This window comes from Antedon mediterranea, chromosome 2 (genome assembly GCF_964355755.1).
Source record: "Antedon mediterranea chromosome 2, ecAntMedi1.1, whole genome shotgun sequence".
Taxonomy (NCBI): domain Eukaryota; kingdom Metazoa; phylum Echinodermata; class Crinoidea; order Comatulida; family Antedonidae; genus Antedon; species Antedon mediterranea.
The window spans coordinates 33,157,990-33,179,441 of record NC_092671.1 but is presented as its reverse complement, the minus strand read 5'-3'; the positions used below and the strand labels follow the sequence as shown (position 1 = coordinate 33,179,441).

General features: G+C 32.2%; 1 protein-coding gene across 1 annotated transcript; it reads right to left on the bottom strand.

The window, feature by feature from the left end:
- Positions 1 to 5,986: 5,986 nt before the first annotated feature.
- Positions 5,987 to 6,370, bottom strand: LOC140039394 (uncharacterized). Its single transcript, XM_072084995.1, has one exon. It carries the CDS (start codon positions 6,368 to 6,370, stop codon positions 5,987 to 5,989), a length of 384 nt encoding a protein of 127 aa, XP_071941096.1.
- Positions 6,371 to 21,452: the final 15,082 nt, after the last annotated feature.

The window sequence follows — 21,452 nt, the reverse complement described above, 5'->3', positions numbered from 1 at the left end:
AAAGTCAGATGACAGGATGTGGAATCGATATTTTAATGCACGACGTCGCTGTCGACAGGCTAGTTGACTTATCATTCATCATTACAGAGTAGGCCTACGTTTTTATTTTCGTGTTTTCAAAATGAAGAACGCCGATTGTACACTTGCCTCAAGGAAAGAAACGAACCATGGGAGAAGAACTATAACACGTGTGCGAACTAAGTCCTGTAGGCCTGGAGAGACAGGTTATTATACTACTTTCTCATAGGATATATTGTGTCTGACTGCCAATTTGTGCTCCAAATGAACAACTCAATTGTAAAACGTCTACTAACTCCTTAGGCCTAAAAGAGTAAACTACAGTACTTAATTGGTTTATTTTAGCTTATTCTATCTTAACATTTCGAGAGTATAGTAATGCATTTGTACCCGTTTCTTTCAATATTTAGGAAAATTGCCAATGATAACTGATAACCATAAGCGAATTCATTAACTATCCTTATTAAAGGTGGCGATCCTTAACAGGACAAACACAGTATATACAATACGCCATACATAAACAAAGTCTTCAAAATTAAGTCAGAGAGTGGAGTTGTTTTTGTCATGAGAAAAAATATCCTACTTGATTCGAACCTATAACTCTGGGATTGGTAGCCGAGCTTATTAACCAACAACCTCCACTCCACCTGTACATTGTAGATGTAAGGATTATATACATTTCTAAGGACAATAACATTTATGACGAAATGAAATGAATCTGAAAGCGGAACAATATTTTTGACGGGTGTATCATTGGAACAGCTTTTATACGCACGCGTCTAGTTGATGATGTAATATGCGTTCAATCAATTATAATTCCAAGCGCGCGCAAAATGAATTTTGGACTTAAAAATTACATAGAGTCACATAGTGAAAACTGAAAGTGAATAGTGACAAAACAGAATGTGTCCACCAACTATGCCTACTGGTGATTATATCTTTTTCATTCAATTACAGTTCTCTTTGTAAAGTTACAACAAAATATGACATACATTGATATAAACGATTATTTTACTCGTATGTACGTAAACAATTAAGAGATTGTTCCTCACATTACTCTTTTTTCTCAAATAAGATGTTCAAAGAAAAAAAGTCATACGAATCACGATAATGGATTTGTCAGAATGACCTGACCTTTGTTAAGTAACTTAGTTGATTTCATGTATTCATGGATTTAACTCAAGACGAAAATTAAATTACTGAAGTAAACCCCATTAGTATTTCAAAAGATCAGAACTGACGTAAAAGCAGTTATCTGACTGCTAAAAATTCAACATACACGAAATATAGAAGTCATTCGTTTCAGTGATTGCTTATATTTCCTTTGTTGAACCACTAGTAGTCAGCAAACTATGGCAATTAGATTGGACGGTTTGTTTTAGGCTTATAGGCTACATTTATACTCGTTTACCCTGAACGTCAAGTATTAGTATTTACAAAAGTTAATTTAAATTGTTATTTAATCGTCTAGCCTGGACATTTGGCGATCGCCAGCCTAGACAAAACATCGTTTAAAGTATAATACTTAAATTCTTTTAAATCAATTTTAAAATCACAAAATACCAAAAGTTCCAACAATATTGTCATTCTATAATTAATCGAGAAACTATTCATCGTAAACATTTGTTTCACTTCATCAAAGTGTTTTGTTAGGACCTGACATGTGATGCCACGTGTTTTGTTTATCCGTAAGATCAATAAACTAATTTGCGTGGACGCATTTTGGTCTCATGCGCATGTGCAGAATGATACGGTATTTCTTCGTAGTCATATTGTTCATATCGTACTATATTTCCTCCTTGATCCTACGAACGACTAATTTTTAATCTTAAGCCCCATTTACGATCAAAGCTACGTTATAAAAGGTAGAAAAAATTACGATTTTGAATGATAAACAGTTAACTAAAGTATTTCAGAAAAATGTCAACTGGTATGACTATTTTATATTACTATGCAAGTTCGACTGATGTAGGCCTAATTAAATATTCAGTAAAATGTCAACTCATCATCAACGTGTCTGACTATTTTGTATTGATATACCTATCCAATGATAGTCATTCTATCATGTCAAACATAGTATAAAGTAGCTATTACATAGAAATGTGTCACTTTACGTCTACAATATAATCCATCAAACGGTAACAGCCATTCTACGACATAAGCGGTATGTTTTATCCGCCAATTTTTGTTAACATTATTTTCTTAACGTTTGTTGGCAGCTCAGTAGAAGCTTTTATCCTACACTGCCAAGTAAATCCAGGATTAGTTCAAGAGCCTAAAACAAAATAAAAGTATTAGCATTTTAGTGTTTCCGCTTAGTAGGTTAAAACTTGTGATTTGTTGCAAAAGGTAAAATTAATTTATGATCCTTCTTATCTCCACCACAATGTTCCTGTCATGATTAACTTAATATTAAACGCGACATATCCGCCTTAAATGCCCGTATTGATTATTAATTTCGTAGCATAAAAGCTGTAGTGTTTTTTTTTACAATTAGCAAAGACACGTTAGCAGGAAAATGAACGGCAAAAAAACAATTACAATCGGGAGGTATGGTAACAACAAACTCTGACTTCACACAAACAACAAACCTGTACGTCTCGAAACAAGATTACAAGTAGGCCTAACGCTACATTTACACTTTTCACGGAATCTAAGAAAGCGCCATTCAATAAAATGATTTTCCACTTAAAACACGTCACAGTGTGAATGTAGCTTAACCAATTGACCCCTAAGTTTATTAATTTAAGTGTTAACTGAAAATTGTAAAAAAAATGGATTTACCACACAATTAATTATCTTTAGGCCTAAATTCAAATTGAAATACGATGAAATTGTTTTATGTGTTGATTTTGTAAATATAAAATAAAAATAGATTATGACTGAAATTAACTTTATAAGAGAACAAGTAAAAAGGGGGTATGCTTGTGAGAAACAATTTCACTTTTTAAAAATTAGTTTATTTGTCATTGATTAACAAGGCCATATACATGGCTGCATCGCGTGCGAAAATTTGAGTTAGTGTTTACCGACCGACCAACCGACCGACATAGTGATCTGTAGAGTCGCGTTCGCACGCGACTAAAAATGGCGGACAGTAACGGACTTGTTTGTATGTCTTTTTCGGATTTTGGTCAAAATAAATGTTTCGATTGAATTGAATCGATTTTATTTCAATCTTTCCTGATCAATCTAATCCCTAATTAATAACCATAACCCCTAAATAGTCAGCATAGCTTCTAAATAATCAACCTAACTCACAACAATCAACCTAACTAAACATAACTCTATAATAACTAACCTCTTAAACTCAACAGCAATATGTAGATAACGATAGATATCAAGGGTATACTTCCCCCTATTAATTCTCCAAAGTGAATTTGCCTAGCACTTTACGGGAAATCCTTAAATAGTATTGACTGAAACACTAGTATTGAAGAGAAATGTATGGATTTAGTGTGATTGGGGAATGCGGCCACGGGGGTATTTAGCGAGATAATCGAGTACAATTTTTAGATAATTTCGATGATTACTTTTATAGATAATGGTTTATGGTTATAAATTTATGAAACGCAAAAAAAAAAAAACTAAAAGTCTCGAAGGGCTGTGAAAACAACATCAGGTCTTGTGCATCGAGATTGGTTGTCGTACGAGTTGTGTTCGAATGTTAAAGCTGTATTGTCCCCCTGAAAAAAATAATTTTTTGTATATGCCATATTAATGTTACAATACTAGTTATCCACTTTGAAAAAAAGTTACAAATAGGCCTAAATTCTGAACAAAAATTATTATTTTCAATTAACCTTAACAAAAGTGTATTTCATAATATAGAGCAAATTTTGATATGATAAAAATAGCATGCTACGCAAAAAATACGCGATTACGCGTATTTAAAATTTCAAAATGCGCAAAATTAATTTCTTTTAATCAATTTCGCGTACATTTCAGGTCATTTTGAGCATTTCAAAACTTTCAAAATTTCTAAATATTGTACTGGTAGGTATTTTTTATGAATTGTAATATTCAACTTTTGAGTTTCGTACGAGTTTTGTGTGAATATTTTGCGATTGTCGACTTGTGAGTGAAAAATTGGAATGATAACTAATATCCAAACACATTTAATACAAAATGAACACTTAGGCTTGACAACAAATAAATGATGACTTATATAAGTAGATAATATCATGGATGTTCTAATCTTTATGATCGTTCTATATTATTTATTTCAATGTTACTGATGGGTGGTTTAGAGGTTCTCTTGCCATTAACAATTATTAAATTACAAATATTTTATTATATGATACATTAAACATGGGAAAAAAAAGAATATATTTACAAATGTAAAAGGATCTTTCGAAGAAGGAAGGTATTTCTGAAAATGTGTAGGTATAAGCCTATAGGTTATTTTTGTTTACTTTTTTTTACTTAGGACCTACTGAAAAAGTCAGCCACTACTGGTAGGGTATCATGAATATCGACAATACACACAGTAGGCCGTAACATGGTCTCACTGAATAGGGCCCCTATACACTATACATTTGGTGTTAAGATTGGTTCCAACTAGAGACGCAACGAGAATCGGCAGTACGGATACTACAGTCAATAGAATAAATGATACAAATAAACAATATCTAAGAAAATGTATGTTTCTTGATGAACAATAGCTTTCTTCTTGGAAATTGTTGGCAATACACACTAATTACGAAAAATAACATTTTTTTTCATCTTCTCGGTCTTCTGTCAATGTCATACAGTTTGATTTCTATATATGTTTTATAAAAATATTAATATAAAAAACATGCATTAATAACGCGGGTTAGCTGAGGCAGACAAACAAGCTAAATCGACCCTAAAGTTAATGGAAACACATACAATCTTCAGACTCATCGCAATTAAGTACATCGCCCAGTATTGGATCAGAAACAACTGTTCGAAAATAACTAGAAAATGAAAATTGCAATCACGGCCAATGTTTAACCGGTAATCTATATTAAGCCATCGTGTCGGCGTACTTAAACATTTTGAATCTTCATTGGCGTATTAGAGTTCTGATTATGAATCGTGTGTGATACTCTAAATTGGTAAATAGATAACGTAGACCTAAAGTAAAGTAAAATTAGTAAAAGGTACCGCTGGCAACAACAGTAAGTCTAACATGCATCGACAGATAACAACAATGTTATATTAGTTAGGAAGCCTAACCAAACCTAGATATCAATTTCTACCCCTTGTGTAATACCACCTTCCCTACATTGCGTGAATGCAGTGAATGATTTAGCTAGGGCATGGATGCATAATGAGGATGGTTTGTTCAAATTGCCACAGTACAGGGACACCACAAAGTAACATGGTGGACAGCGCGTACACACGCCGTAATAAAATCATCTAAACACATATAAACAGAAAAATAAAACGGCAGAAGTCAGTGTCTATGAAGACCAAAAACTGCATGGATCATCGAAGTTAAAAGGAAATAGGAAATGTAAAAAATGGCAAAGCGGCATGTCACAAGACGGACGAGAGACTGAAGATAATGCCTATTATACCCTTATTCTGATAGTTGAAGCAAAGATATAATTGCTGTTTGGTTTCAAGTACAGTACTTTATCAACAATAAATAAAAACACGCAATAAACTAAAATATCCGCCCATGCATCAGCAAACTCCCCATAACTTATGTTACAGAATGAACTTCAAATTCATTATTCTCCAATGCCTAGTTATTATATATTTCATTGATCAAATTTGAAATCCATCAACAGTAATTAGATTTGAATTCTTAAGTAGCATCAACTTATGTATTAAATATGTTTTTTTTAATCCATTCAACCCAATTCTCTAAAGAATTATCTAAATAAATAATGTACTTTAAATAGGGTTAGTCAATATAACGAAATTAATCTTTAAACTGTTGACGAAATAATTTCAATCTCTAAACTTTATAATCCTCCTAAAACCTCCTAAAACGCTAATCGTCGTTAGACATTGCGCGTCTCACTTGTGTTCGCCACTCAGTACGTTTTTTAGCTAGCATGTGTATAGGTCCGCGTGTAAAAAGTTCTGTTTCCTTTTTTATGTTTGCCATCCATGTTGTTTTTGGTCTTCCTTTTGGTTTTTTGGTCTTTCTCTGAGCCTCTCCGAGTGCGATCTTAGCTGGTGTGTTCTCATTTAAACGGAGCAGGTGACCATACCATGTCAGCCTTCTTTTCTTTACGTTCTTATTCCACTCAATTTCTCCTGTTCTTTTGTACAAATCTTCATTTTTTATTTTCTCCGGCCACCTTATACCTATTATTCTCTTTAGGAATTTTCTTTGAAAGACATCGATTTCGCTTTTTAGTGATGCTGTCATTGTCCACAGTTCACAATTATACAGAAAGATGCTTGTAATGTATACGTTGAAGACTCTCATTTTCAGGTTTATTGTTATTTTTCTATTTTGGAGTATGTGATTTATCTTGCTGAAAGCTGCTAATGCGAGACGTTTTTATTAACATCCTCTCTGGTTCCCAATTTACTTCCAAGGAATTTGCAGTTTCGCCAGTCTTCATTTCCTTTCCTTTTTATTTTAAAATCTTCGGTTTTTGACGGGTTAACTTTTAGATTATAGTCTTGTAGATACCGTGGAATGTCTGTATTTATTTCATTTATATATTCTTGTGAGGTAGATACAAAAGATATGTCATCTGCATATTGAATGTTTAATGTAAATTCAGGTGTATATTGTTTTTGTTGACGTTGCTCTTGTTCATATTTTTGTAGGATATGTGCTAGATATGTAATGAAAAGGATGGGACTAAGACAGTCTCCCTGTGGTACTCCTATGTTTGATTTAATTGGGTCGCATATTTCCTTTCCAATCCTTACTCTAAGATCTACTTGTTCTATGAGGATTTTGATAATATTTAGCTCTTCTGGTTCAAGGATGTGAGATATTATATCAATTAATTTTTTCCTGTCTACAGTATCAAAAGTACTGCTCATGTCTAACATGAGTACATTTATTTCGTAGTCTGATGATGTGATTGCTTTTTCTGCTAGTGTTCGGAGAGTAAACACATGTTCAGTGACACTCCTTCCTTTACAGTATGCTGCCTGTGAGGGTGGTATAATGGTCCTAAGCTTATCATCAATTCTATTTATAAGGCAAATGGCCAAAATTTTTCTAATGATATTTAGGAGGACAACTGGTCTAAGGTTCTTTACGATACCCTTTTGTTTGCCTGGTTTATGTAATGAAACTATGATACCTTCTAACTTTATAATAATACATTCAAAAAGCAAATTACTACAAAAATAACAATGCTGTGGCTGGATAGATCTCAAAGGAGATACAAATAAAATAAGCTAAACCTCTAAATCAAAAACGATAAGTTATTACAACCAGAAAAAATTATTGTATACAAAAAGGCCTACACTTATTAATGTTAAAAAGATCAAAAAAATGTTTGAAACTTCTATAACAAAGGTTCTATTAGAACGCTTCTCATTGGATAACAAAAAACCTCCAACAGACTATGCAATGTACAGTTTCGCCTGCAATAAAAGGGGATCAAATTTCCGTCTAGAATATAAATAGCTACAAACTGGATATATCTATATTTTTCGTATGGGGTAGAATAAACAAAATGTACGTAAAACGTGTAAAAGGACAGCATAAGTGGAAAGCTCGAAAGGCTGATGATAAGGCCTACTAATCACAACTTTATTCTGATATCTGAAGCAAAGAAATGCCAACGTTTTACGCACATGTGGGTTATGCAGTTCCTTGTCTATAAGTAATTGAATAATTTAGGCTACTTATTGGTGGTTTGTTCGGTTTCAAGTGCAGAAACACGTATCAAGCACAAAATATGCGCCCATCATGAATCAGAAAACTTCCCGTACAAACTTGTTACAGAAGGAAGCCTTAAAATCCATCATTCTCAAATGCCTATTGATTTCATTAATCAAATCAACAGTAATTTACTGATATTTGTATTAATTTTTTTTTAAAGAGAATTTAAATATTTTCAGGTAATCCTGTTATTGATCTTTGACTGTTGGATGTAAATGTAAAAAGGTTTTTATTTTAGGGGTTTGTTTTATACAGAATGTTAACACTTCCACAACGAGCCTTCCTGATTTGTATTATCTAGTGATTTGTATTATTTTATACAAATTAAATAAGTTATGTATTGATCAACAAACAAACAAACAAAAATAAGTGTGTTACTTACGTTTTCCATCCTTCAAAATGGTGTGTTCGATTATTGATATTCCCGTTAAGAGAAGCCGTTACCAGGAGTATAAATAGGTACTATAATTTAATGATCATCAAAATGACACTTCAACAATTATCAAAGGTTGTTATTTCTTCAACACGTAAAAATTGGTACGGTAAAATCGATGAATAGTTGCTGCAATATCACGCAACGTTATTGTTATAATGAGTAAATCGTGTTCTTCTATACACAATTGTACAAATAACATTAAGTCTTATTGATAACAGTGCATGTTATAATGATTGGAAGCATAATGAATTTATCAGAGCAACAATCTGGTTTTATTAAATCATGGAATAATTATAAACGAAGAGAAGAGTAGGCCTAGAAAGCTGAAGCAAGTTGTTTCGAGTAGTCTGCATCGGGAGGAATCGTCACGGGTTAGCATTAATTGCGTGAATTTTGTTTGTTTGCGTACAGCTGCGACTGATTGGACAAATACACATTTCGGGGCCCTTAGTATTGTTATTCAATATTCTTCACAAGTCGCCAGCTGTTTATGATGTAAACATCGTTATGTATTAAGGACATGTTTGTAAATTGTTGTACTAAGCTAATTTTAAGTGTATGTTTACGTAATATTGATGATTTGAATCATTTAGAGGTTATTACGAGAGAACGCTAAATTTGTTTGTATATGTTCACTTGTAACTGAATTAATTGGAATTAAGTGTTTTAATTATTCAATAGTAAAACTTTCACTAATTGCAGCTGAAATATCACTAATTAAATGACTGACGAGTTGGATGATTTAGAGTTGTTTGCAATTGAAATATAAATAATTAAAACCACGGGATAGTTAAAATGATATAGTCCATGGGCTGGAGGGGGTTTACCGTGCACCCCCATCCCCCCACAGTTAAACTTCTTTGGTATCATTTTCTTCCCACGGATATATAGAGTGAAAAAATCGATGTTAACAAGAAAAATATAGGGATGCATTGTATGTATTTGCGTCATTTGTAATGATCATCAGTGTTTTATCTTCAAATGTTTTTTGGGGTAGGGGGTAACATTTATCTTAATAACCCAAGAATCCAACATCTAATTAGTATTATCCTAGTAACATTGTGTAGCATACATCTTTTAAAATCTTTTAAAATTTAAATAAAATTAATCGGAAGATTATTAAGGTCAGTAGAGGTCAAAAGGTCATTGACCTTTTGCAAAATGCAAATTTTTCCCAAAATATAGATAAATTTCAATATCGTATCTACAATTTTCAATATTTTTTATCTTAATTGTGTTTTACTTGTGCTTACTGACATACTGAATAAGAAAATATATGTTAACAAGATAAAAATTGCAGTTCATTATATACAAATTGTTATTTTTTATTGTTAAAAATTGCAATAAAAATACATTTTTTGGGGTAGGGGGTAACAGTAATAGCAATAACCCAAGAATCAAACATCTAATTAGTATGATCTTGGTGTCGTTGTGTAGCATTCATGTTTTTTAATCATATAAAATTTGAATAAAATTAATCGAACCATTTCTAAGGTCAGTAGAGGTCAAAAGGTCACTGACCTTTTGCAAAATTGCAAATATTTGCCATAATGAGACACATTCAATATCAAATCTCCAATTTTCAATATTTTTTATTTTAATTGTGTTTTACATGTGTTTACTTACATATTGAATAACAAAATATGTGTTAACATGAAAAAAATTGCACTGCATTAATACCATTGTCATGTAATTTTGTTATTCTTCAAAATTACAATAAAAAGACATTTTTTGGGGTAGGGGGTAACAATTATCCCAATAACCCAAGAATCCAACACCTAATTAGTATTATCTTGGTACCATTGTGTAGCATACATCTTTTAAAATCTTATAAAATAAAAATAAAATTAATCGGACTATTAGTAGGGTCAGTAGAGGTCAAAAGGTCATTGACCTTTTACAAAAATGCACATTTTTGCCAAAATATAGATAAATTTCAACATAGTATCTATAATTTTCAATATGTTTTATCTTAATTGTGTTTTACTTGTGCTTACTGACATATTGAACAAGAAAATATATGTTAACAAGATTAAAATTGCAGTTCATTATACACAAATTATCATTTTTTATTCTTAAAAATTGTAATAAAAATACATTTTTTGGGGTAGGGTGTAACATTAATAGCAATAACCCAAGAATCAAACATCTAATTAGTATGATCTTGGTGTCGTTGTGTAGCATTCGTGTTTTTTAATCATATAAAATTTGAATAAAATTAATTGAACAATGTTTAAGGTCAGTAGAGGTCAAAAAGGTCACTGACCTTTTGCAAAATTGCAAATATATGCCATAATGAAATACATTTCAATATCAAATCTCCAATTTGTTCAATACTTTTTATTTTAATTGTGTTTTACTTGTGTTTACTGACATTGAATAACAAAATGTGTGTTAACATGAATAAAATTGCAGTGCATTAATACCATTGTCATGTAATTTTATTATTCTTCAAAATTGCAATAAAAAGACATTTTTGGGGTAGGGGTAGGGGGCTAGGCAGATGAAGCCTCTATTATGGACAGACTTCACCAACCCAATTGACCGATGGTGAAACCATACCAAATGTGGGGTTAGGATGAGAGATGGAAACAAGACGTCAAAATGGAAAAAAATAAAAGTCCATCATTAAACAGTAAGGATTCGAGCACCCTCTCTAGATACACTGTTTGTATTTGACAACGTTGCTCTTTATATTCTATTATTTACGGGTAAGAAAGCTTTTGAACTTTAAAGTATACTGTACGTTCACCTTATTTAACCTTGTTATTAAGTCATTAATGATAAACGAATACATCGCACTCATTCATTCTATCAAGATCTAATCCATGTTAAGCTACTGTTTATTGAAAGTACAACTGCCGTCAATTTTAATAAAAAAGTACAGTATTTGCAGAGTGAAAACGAGTATTTACAGTAATACTAATTACCATTTATAGTAATATATATACAATGACAGTAATATTACTACTTGCGATGTGACAATAGAGTAGAGCCCCTATCAGAGGGACCTAGAAAAACTGTCCCTTTGTATCACTTCTTGTTCTTTGAATAGAGGTTAGCCATAGTGTTAAAACATATATTCCCCCTTTCTCGGGTCAGGTTTGACCTTATAAAGGGACCCCCAATAAAGGGCTCTGCTGTATAAATTTGTAAGACGTGACCTACAGTAGTTATATGCAGCGAGCGTAGAGACGCGACGATTTTTGTCCGACTCAAAGTATGAATTAATGCATGCAGCGCATTAGACTCGTCGATTAGTTAAAATGTAGGAATTAAATTATAGCCTTGTGCATGAGACTCGACGATTGTTGAAAAACGTATGGATGGATAAATGTTTTAGTCCATAAATTACAATGATCAGACGATTATCGTAACAGGTATAATGAATAAGTGTGTATTGCGTGAAAATACGATAAGTTGTAGCTACTCCTGCTCAGTTATTACATAAACACATTAAAATAAATAAATAAATTCACAGTTGAAATGTAAGATATTGTGTCTCAACCAGACGGACTAACTACGTTTTACAAAAGTACCTTCGATTCTACTAACGTGTTTTTTTGTTATTTCGTGCTTTCCATACCTATCATTTATGGAGTTCTGGCGAAGTTGTTAAGCAATATTACGATCATCTAACAATTTGTAATCGACAAGATATTATGAATTATTGAATAGTAGATATAACTTTAGCAAGGTAAACGTGATAGTTATTTGACAAAGAGGAGTGCTTATGCTGCCATATTGTTAAGATACGATTTACCCATACACATTTGTGATGGACAATATACTATGGATTAATACATAGTAAATATTGAACTTTAACAAGATACCTAATATTTAGTAAAACGATAAAAGTGATTTAACATAATGTTTAAGATGTGCGTAGACATTCTTAAACAACACATTAATGCTTCTGATTGATGATAGTAATTTATTTTAATGTTCACATCGTGTCAACAAGCCACCCACTCCCCGTCCTAAAGCGACGAGTATGCCTAATTGTTAACACTGTCTAAACTAATCATGCCTACAATCTATCTTCAGCGCAATGTTTTATTGTTCTGGTTAAATTGAATATTACGTCATAAACGACAGTGACTTTAATACAAACGTATACATGTTTTGGGCTCATATCAAGAATTATCAGAAATTGCTTCTGGGCTACTTTCAATACAGAATAACATTCATTTTAAAATGTTAAAAAGTACAGATTGCCTCTATGTTCTATTTGTAACTCTTCCTTTAGTAAGTTCGAATGAGTTCACTTTCATTATCGTGGCCTGTTCATCCATCATCAGTGTAGAGGTTCCGAAAGGGGATGGGCGTCAGTTTTGTGGAGACGCATACTGAAAAAAAGAGGGTTATGGGAACGTAGCAGACATAATCAGTCGCGATGGATTATTCTAACTTTCGCTTATTATGATTGGTCAACTCACTTGCGTTGTGTTTACGTCGTCGTTACATTGCATGGGAATCAATCTTTATAATATTATTGACAACCAACAACGCAATCAACACCAGGCTTCGTAGACATCAAGTTGCTTAAAAATTCATTACAGTACATAAGGTTATATATAACGTTTGCAAAGAAAATGGTAACATTTTCTCTTAAAAAATCGAACTACAAACTATAACTATCAAAAGCACACAGAAGAAACTGCGGTCAACCAGACACATAAACTCAACCCAACAAATCCCATTTCTCAATTCCTCACCTTCAAGTTCATTGTGAATGGAATAAAACCGTATGACCGCTTTAGCAATAATGTAATCGCTTATAGTTCGCTCTAATGCGTGGTTCCCACTGGCGACGCAACACAAGGACGTAACGCAACGCAAGTGAATTGACCAATCACAAGCGATAGCTTATTCGCTTGTGATTGTTAACTGTGTATAACTTCGCTTGCCATTGGTTAAAACGCTTGCGTTGCGTTTACGTCCTTGCGTTACGTTCTAGTGGGAAGCTTTAGGAGTGAAAGTTGTTGACTGCGGTTCTTAAGTACTCCCAAAGAGTCGATTTTCATTCTTTTACATTAAAAGGAATACAGAGAATCGACTGCTGATTTAACGATTCTGATAATGGCAAAATAACTGATGATTATTCTATGAAAAGCTCTTTAATTACAGTAATTATTCCCGTATTTTAAGTACTGTAGGCTTTCCCAGTTTTCCCCCAGAAAGCAACAATTTAAATTTTAAAAGAGCTCAATATTATCACTAACAATATGTATATATTAAAATATCAAGATTAGGAATAATGCAAAATAATTCTATTATGTCAAAACCATGGTAAGAGTTGTTATTTCAAATAACGATAGTTTAGAAGTTCAAGTGCTTCCAAGTATGTGAATAAGGAGAACGTCCTCCGAAAACGGATGTAGAGAGTTCGTCACTATGACACAAATCCTTCTGAAACTTAATTTCAGCATGTACAGATAAAATAATGAACACACAATAATAAAAGAAATTTACATTTTAAACAGTAAAAAATAATGTAACAAAAGTAACACAACTTACGCATTTATTTTCGTTCAGGATCTCGTTGTCGAGACAGACAGAGAACATCCTGGAGTTTTGTTTTGAAACACCCTGAAGATTACATCGATTGACACACTAAGTCATCTAAAAGACAGTAAAGTAAACATGCATATGTGTTTGTAATGTCTTAAGGTATCTACAACGACGGTCTTCCTATCATTTGTTACATCACAATCGTATCAAATCTCGAGCGTAAACAAAAAATTCGCCATCAGTCGTTTACGTTTGTTCATCCAGTGTGCAAAACATATTTGTTTTTTATACTAAATCCTTTATATTTACATAATAACCTATACGTGCTTGTCCTTGATATCTTGAACGCTGATAAATTACTATAATTAATCTTCAGAGAACTATGTAAAATAATGCAGAATTTCATAATGTTAGTACCTAACGCCAATTAGTATATTAACATTTAGCCAAGTGTCCTACATTTGATGAATTGCAGAAGTATATACGATTTCTCAGTAATTTACATAATTACACATTGCAAGTATCTAAAAACCTATAAAATTCACTATATTCACTTAATAAGTGAATAAATATGCTTTATGTACTAGTATATCTGATCTTAATTATTTTGTTCGTGGAATAAAAAGCCGATACATTTTTAATTTTATAAAAGAACGGAGTGACCGTTTCAATATAAATATTTCTTTCCTAATACAGTCAGAGACTTGAATACCCTGTCATACTCCGGCTGCTACCATTATTTCTAAAACCTTCTCCAAGCTCTAATTTTGAATTGCTCTCCTCTCCTCAACCTCCATCTTACACATTGAGTGTTAATCCAGTTAAAGTTTTCTATTACATATTAAGATCAAAGAAAATGAAGAAATCCTGAGAAACAACTTTTGAACATCTTGCTTTATCATAGTTTTAGTAGGCATGTTCCATTTTTTTTCTCAGGCAATTGCATGTATTCATTTTAGAACTAAGACAATTTGATTGTAATGAAAACATTATTCGGTTCTTGAAAATTGTATTTCATTCATATAAATTATGGCCCGTATGGCCTACTGTTGTTTTTCAAATATGAATCCAAAGACAAATTATTAAGAAAAAACGACAAATTCTGTGGGTATCGCTGGAGCTCAATGGAAATGCAAATAACATAAGCAAACATCTACAAAGTAAAACCTAAAAAAAAGTTCCAAGCTTTCGAAAAACACTAAACAATACCGGTTCCTGGGTAGATTGGAATAAAAAATAATAAATTAGAACAAATGAGAAACACGGACTGGTGAATAAGGAATGGAGAGAATAAGATGGAAACCAAAGAAGACCGATATCATTATAAACAATACAGGGGTTCACAATTAAGAATTGTTTGATTGATTTTCAATAAGTAAAATAACAACTCAAATGATGGTAAATATTTAAAATATTTATATATATATATATATATATATATATATATATATATATATATATATATATATATATCTTACACACATAAGGTCTGTTTATGCTGGATAGTGCCGAAAAACCGTTTATTTGAAAATAGATTTAAATATCATTTTTATACCGACTGCATTTCTGCTAAATCGCATTACCCAACATGCAATGGTCGCTTTAGTATAGTTAGGAGAAGATTTTGTTTTTGTTTTTTGTAAATATTATCGTTACAATAAATATCAATGGCACATTTAAAATGAAATCTCAAATGTTCATTTAACAGGAGTAGAACTGTGTTTTATCTGACACAAGAGTAACACTTTCAAGAGAGGTAATGCCATACTTGACACAATCTTGACAAATATTTATTTGCCACTTCTCATTAAAAAGACATTGAGTTTAGTAATCCGTGTGCTATCTCGTGGGCTTCAATGATTGTCAACACTTGGAAATGCACGATACGGTTATAGACTGTTGTAAAAAATACTTAATCTTATTTACTGCATTCAAGTTTTATGCGCATCGATTTAAGACTTTATACTTTAACGGTTTTGATTTGGATATAAAATTCGAGCTAAAAAGTATTACGTTATCTATATATCATTTATGAAAAGGAACATTCTTTTGGGAGATGATTTTAACATGGGATTTCCTAGTCGGAATATGGAGATAAAAACAGATACATAAAAAAATAATGAAAATATACCACATTGATAAATTATTGAATTGAATTTAGGTTCATTATTTTGAAGTCAGGAATGCATTTAAAACAAGTTTTCAGATTACGATAAATATAAAATGCCTTTAAAATCTGTGACACACTAGGACGATAACGATTGACGATAAATGGAAAAATGCATTTTTAAATAAAAACAAAATTAATAAATTCGAAAAGTTTCCATTCTATAACAGCTATATGATAACCATAAACGCTGTCTTTGATAAACAAGGCCATATACATGGCTGCAGTCGCGTGCTCAAATTTGAATTAGTGTTTACCGACCGACATAGTTAGCTATATAGTCGCGTTTGCACGTGATTAAAAATGATATTGTTAAACAAATCAAATGACGTCATGACAACAAAGTTTTCTCCTCACGATATTATTGATTTTACTAATCATGACGTCATTTGATATTTTCATCAAAGGCAGCAGTAACTTAATTTGGCTGAATGAATCATTACTTGCGGTTAGGTAATGCTAACATCACTTTTACTTAAGGGCTTAGTATTTTGCACTGTACTACGCGTGTCGGTCTCGTGTGCCATCAATTAATACTATGAATAATCAAGCAATACAATAGTTATTATTATTACAGTACATGAACATCGGAACACTGATTAAGTTACATTTTATTGCAACGGATCATTGGATTACACTAATACAAATGTGTAATGATGAGTTGTTTAATGCACTTCAATGATTATTATAACTGGTTTTTTTTTTTTTTTTCTTTTGTAATTACCGTACACCAACGCGAATGTATTATCCTGGTTAACTTGTTTAATGTAGACGATTAACCCGGCTACGGTACAAAATTAGCCTGGTTAGGTACTCGACTTACCTGGTTTTGGTACACGATTGATCTGATTGGGTACACGATTGACCTGGTTAAGGTGTATGACTAAACTGGTTAGGTACATGAACATAGTTAAGACACACGATTAATCTGGTTTTAACTCTATAACGATTAATAAATGTTTATTATAATATGGAATTATGTTTTCCTTTGAAAGTTATAGATAATCAAACACAGGAACAAGGCCATATACATGGCCGAATCCGACCAACCGACCGACTTAGTGAGCTGTAGAGTAGAGTAAAAATACTACAGTGGATGCTGCAATTTGCTCTAAAGGAGAAGGTGTTAGATGAAATGAATGAAAAAAAAGAAATCTTATAGATTATCAGAAGAGGTGGCAAGAGGAGAAACCCAAGGGCTGGAAAGAAAACGCCCTACGTGGAGATTCTTTGAGATGGCTTAGGAATGGTTTTTTGAAGAAGGAGACAGAAGGTTTGATACTAGCTGCACAAGAACAGGCTTTAAGAACGAATGCGATAAAATACAGTATAAATCAGAAACACCGTTATGTAGATTGTGTGGAGACTCTACTGAAACTGTAATATTGTCAGTGGATGCAAGATTCCCGGCCAGAGAGAGTACAGAAAGCGTCATGACAAGGTGGCATTGCAGGTACACTGGGAGATTTGCAGTAAATACGGAATCAAATGTACTGAAAAAAGGTATGACCATCAGCTATTAGCAGTCACAGAGAATAAAAACATTTGAATTACTTGGGACATGACAGTTTACACGGATAAGAAATTAAAACACAATCGACCTGATATTACTATTGTAAAGAAATGTAGGTTCCAATCGTAATTGACGCTCTTGGAACAATATCAAAAAATGCAAAAAAAAATGGCATAACAAGTTAAGAACTCAGATGTTGGCCATCCTAGAAACAGCACACACATTGAGGAAGCTGTTATGTCTCTAAGCTTCTTATTTCGGTTCGTTTCCCAAGGTGAGAGTCAATCTCGGTACCAACTGACTAAAAGTTGTAGAAAGATTCCTCCGTGTATTTACTATGCAGTAAACACTTTGGTGCAGATAGATTATTATATACCGCAATGAATTATAATGTTTTACTATTATGACATCTTTAAAAACATTAAAAAAATGATGCACAGTCAAACTATATACTTTTAAATTTGATATATGAACATTTTAAGGAAGAAAGTTAATGTTAAGTTTGTTATTTCGGCCTAAGAAAATGTCATAATTTAGCATATTTTCACCATTTTATTAACTCACACGTGCGTAGCCTGTCACTTTTGACGTGCTCGTATAACGTAATTTCGAGTTGAAAAGTGAATCAAATATGATGATATTATTAAAGAAAGGTTGAAAACAGAAATCGGGTAAAAAGAGTGCGTATTAATTGTTTAAACGTGCCAGAAACGTATTCTAATTTTATTGAAAATAACCTTTATATCTTTAAATATTTAAAGCGTGCGTTATATGCGCTAAGCACGTACTTGTATTGCCATATGATGAAATATGACCTGAAATTTATATGTACTAAATTTTATTTAATTTAATTGTGATTCAAGCTTGTGAAGATATGATTCCAAACGTGATTTCGTGCGTAGACCGCGTAATTGTTCATTGCGCACCATGAAAACATAACCACATCGATTCCTGGCCATAAAGAATATATTCGAAAAAATTAACTTAGAAACTTATATCAAGACTAGGCCATGTGCAAGTTAGTGTTTACCGACCAACCGACCGACCGACCAACCGACCGACTAACCGACCGACATAGTAAAATGTAGAAAAAAACTTAAAAACTTTAGTATAGTTATGTACTGTACACAGACATCTGCTATTTAAGAATATATGTTGGCATATTGTTCACTTACAGACAAAATAAATTAACCGATTCGGACTACAAATTGAAAACTTACAAGAAATTTAAATTACTTAAGAAAGCTAAATGTGCATCTTACTGCACGAACAACTGTTCTTAATTATCTCTTTTAAAGAAAGATATAATGCCACATTTCAACGTGTTTCTAATTAAAATTTGATGGTGCAATAAATAAACATGACGATACAGCAATATCAAGAATAATACACGAATTGAAAGCGTTCTTATTCCTGGAATGTGTTAATGAGCCAAAGTGAAATTTATCTTGGAATAGTAGCAACAAATAAACAATTTCACTTTTCCATATTCTTCAACATTCTGCAGAGTTGAGGCCCGTTTATACTACGGACGATAACTATCGACGATGGAAATATCCTATAGTTATAATATGAACTAAATTTTTCTATTCTTTTTATTTTTTTAAATATTTGTATTTGTATAAGTCGAATTTACGCTGTTCTTTTGTTTTCAAGAATTCCTACTGGTTAGATATTTTCTAGTAAGATTTTTAGACTATAGTCAAGATAAAAGTTTAGTTATATATAAAGTTGTCGTGTGTGGGTTTTTTCTGCTCCCTTCAAACATTGTAGAGTCCCAGAGACAATACTATTTCAGCCTACACCATATTGAAGATACAGATAACTTGGGATATTATAATAAACTTATGGAAAATCAATAGACATGGTCTTCTTGGTATCTATTTGCAAATACGAAATAACTCACGATAAATTGAAACATATGGATGTTATCCTGTAAACAAACACACAATCAATTCATAACAGAAGCAATTAGAGAGTTTCCACCTCCGCCAAGAGAGAGTGAATCAAGAAACATGACGCAGTACGTGCCCACAAATGTGCGTATTTTGTAAATGTACGTAATGATTAAAAAATATAACCTGTATCAGCGGAGACAAACATAATTTATTTTGTAGTTTTTGGACAACAAAAGTCACAATTCGGGGCATCATCTCACAGCTCCGGATTTCCTCAAAAATGTAATGGATTCATTTGTAGTTAAATCTTTCAGTGGTTTGAATTTAGTAAAGATCCGTCTAAAAAAATTTATAAAATTAAAAAGTGGTCCAGAATTGTGATTAAATGTCAAAACATATATATAATATATTATGTGGTTTAAATTTGGTAAAGATCAGTGTTTTAGTTTTGATGTTATCTTGCTAACAAACACACAAACAAACAAATCTCAGACAAAAGCATATAGGCCTAGCGGAAACGAAATACGATACTGAAAATGATTGAATACCGCTACCGCGGCTGTTACATACAAAGCGAATTACTCTTGTTTTTTATAGTTAGGCCTACACTACATTAATCAATTTGATAATTGAGCTGATAAAACTGCTCCTATTATTATAATGTATTTTTACTACGGGCATTTGATCTAGTCTATATCGCTCAATAGGTGCCGTAATCAAAAAGCACTACAACACTAAAAAAAGAGAGAAGTACTGCGGCATCTGTTTACTCATTAAATGGTGTCATGAGAAAAGTGAATGACATTACCTTAGACGCTTAATAATTTAAAGAACGTTACCTATTGACAAAACATGTTCGTAATCTAATTGCACACGTACATGCATTGAATTTAAATTGTGTTATCTAAAGACTGGGTAATCGTTGATAGATTAAGATATAAAATTATGTGATACGTGCAAGAAATTGGAAGGCTACAGCGAATATAACTTATAATGATATTGAATAAGCAACTCAATCGACGAATTGGTAACTGATAAATAAGATTACACACATAAAATATGATATTGAATAGGCCTAGATACCTCAATCGACGAAACTGATTTTACACCGCACACGTGCCTTTTCATATTGTATAGAACTCAATAAAGAAAATTGTAACCGATGATAGAGGAACAAACTGATTTCAAAGGTACGGTAACTGACGAAATGAAACATCCAATTGCTATACGTGCTTTTTTAAGTGATTTTCTTTAATAGATCTTTTAAATTAATTTTTTTTATAAATATCCCAAGGATAAAGTTTAGGTGCAGGTTTGTCCGAGGGAAGGAATGCACGGATTTGAGTTTTATTTAGAATTGGGATGTGAGCACTAATGTTAGTAAACAAGTCATTGATGACAATGGATGTATGGTCCAATGGAGAGATTTCAGGAACTGGTATATTGAGATCAATTTTCTTAGTGTTTGTCATAACTCTGACCTGTTGGTGCCATTTACCTGGGTCAGTTTTTTGCAGGTGTCTAACTCTATCAGCATTACATTTTACTTTAGCTTTAATGATTTCCCTCTTGACTATGTTTCTGCAAGCTTTCCAATGGGATAAGTTATTGGATTTAAACGCTTTTTGGCGTTCAGAAATAGAATTTCTGATATTTTGTGTTAGCCAAGGTTTATCAGTATTGTGCATTTTGCAGTTTTAATTACATTACATTTTACAATTTTTTTTTCAGGGAGACAATAAGCAATAGTTTAAAATGATTTACCACCATTTAACAATCACAAACAATTCAAAGTGTTGACAGTAATGTGACGTCTTTTTTATTCAACGGCTCTGACCGATATCAAGAAAGTGAAATCAATTACGAAATTAGCAGAGCGCAACGTTGATGAATTAAGAACAGTTGGCCATTAACCAATGTCAAAATTAGTTATGAATAATAATTGTCAACATGTGTATTCTTATAACGACGATGCACTATATTTATTAATATTAATTTTTAAATGTATCCTTTTTAAATTAAATTAAATTTTGGAATAATAATTGCTTACATCATTAGCGTAACATTGT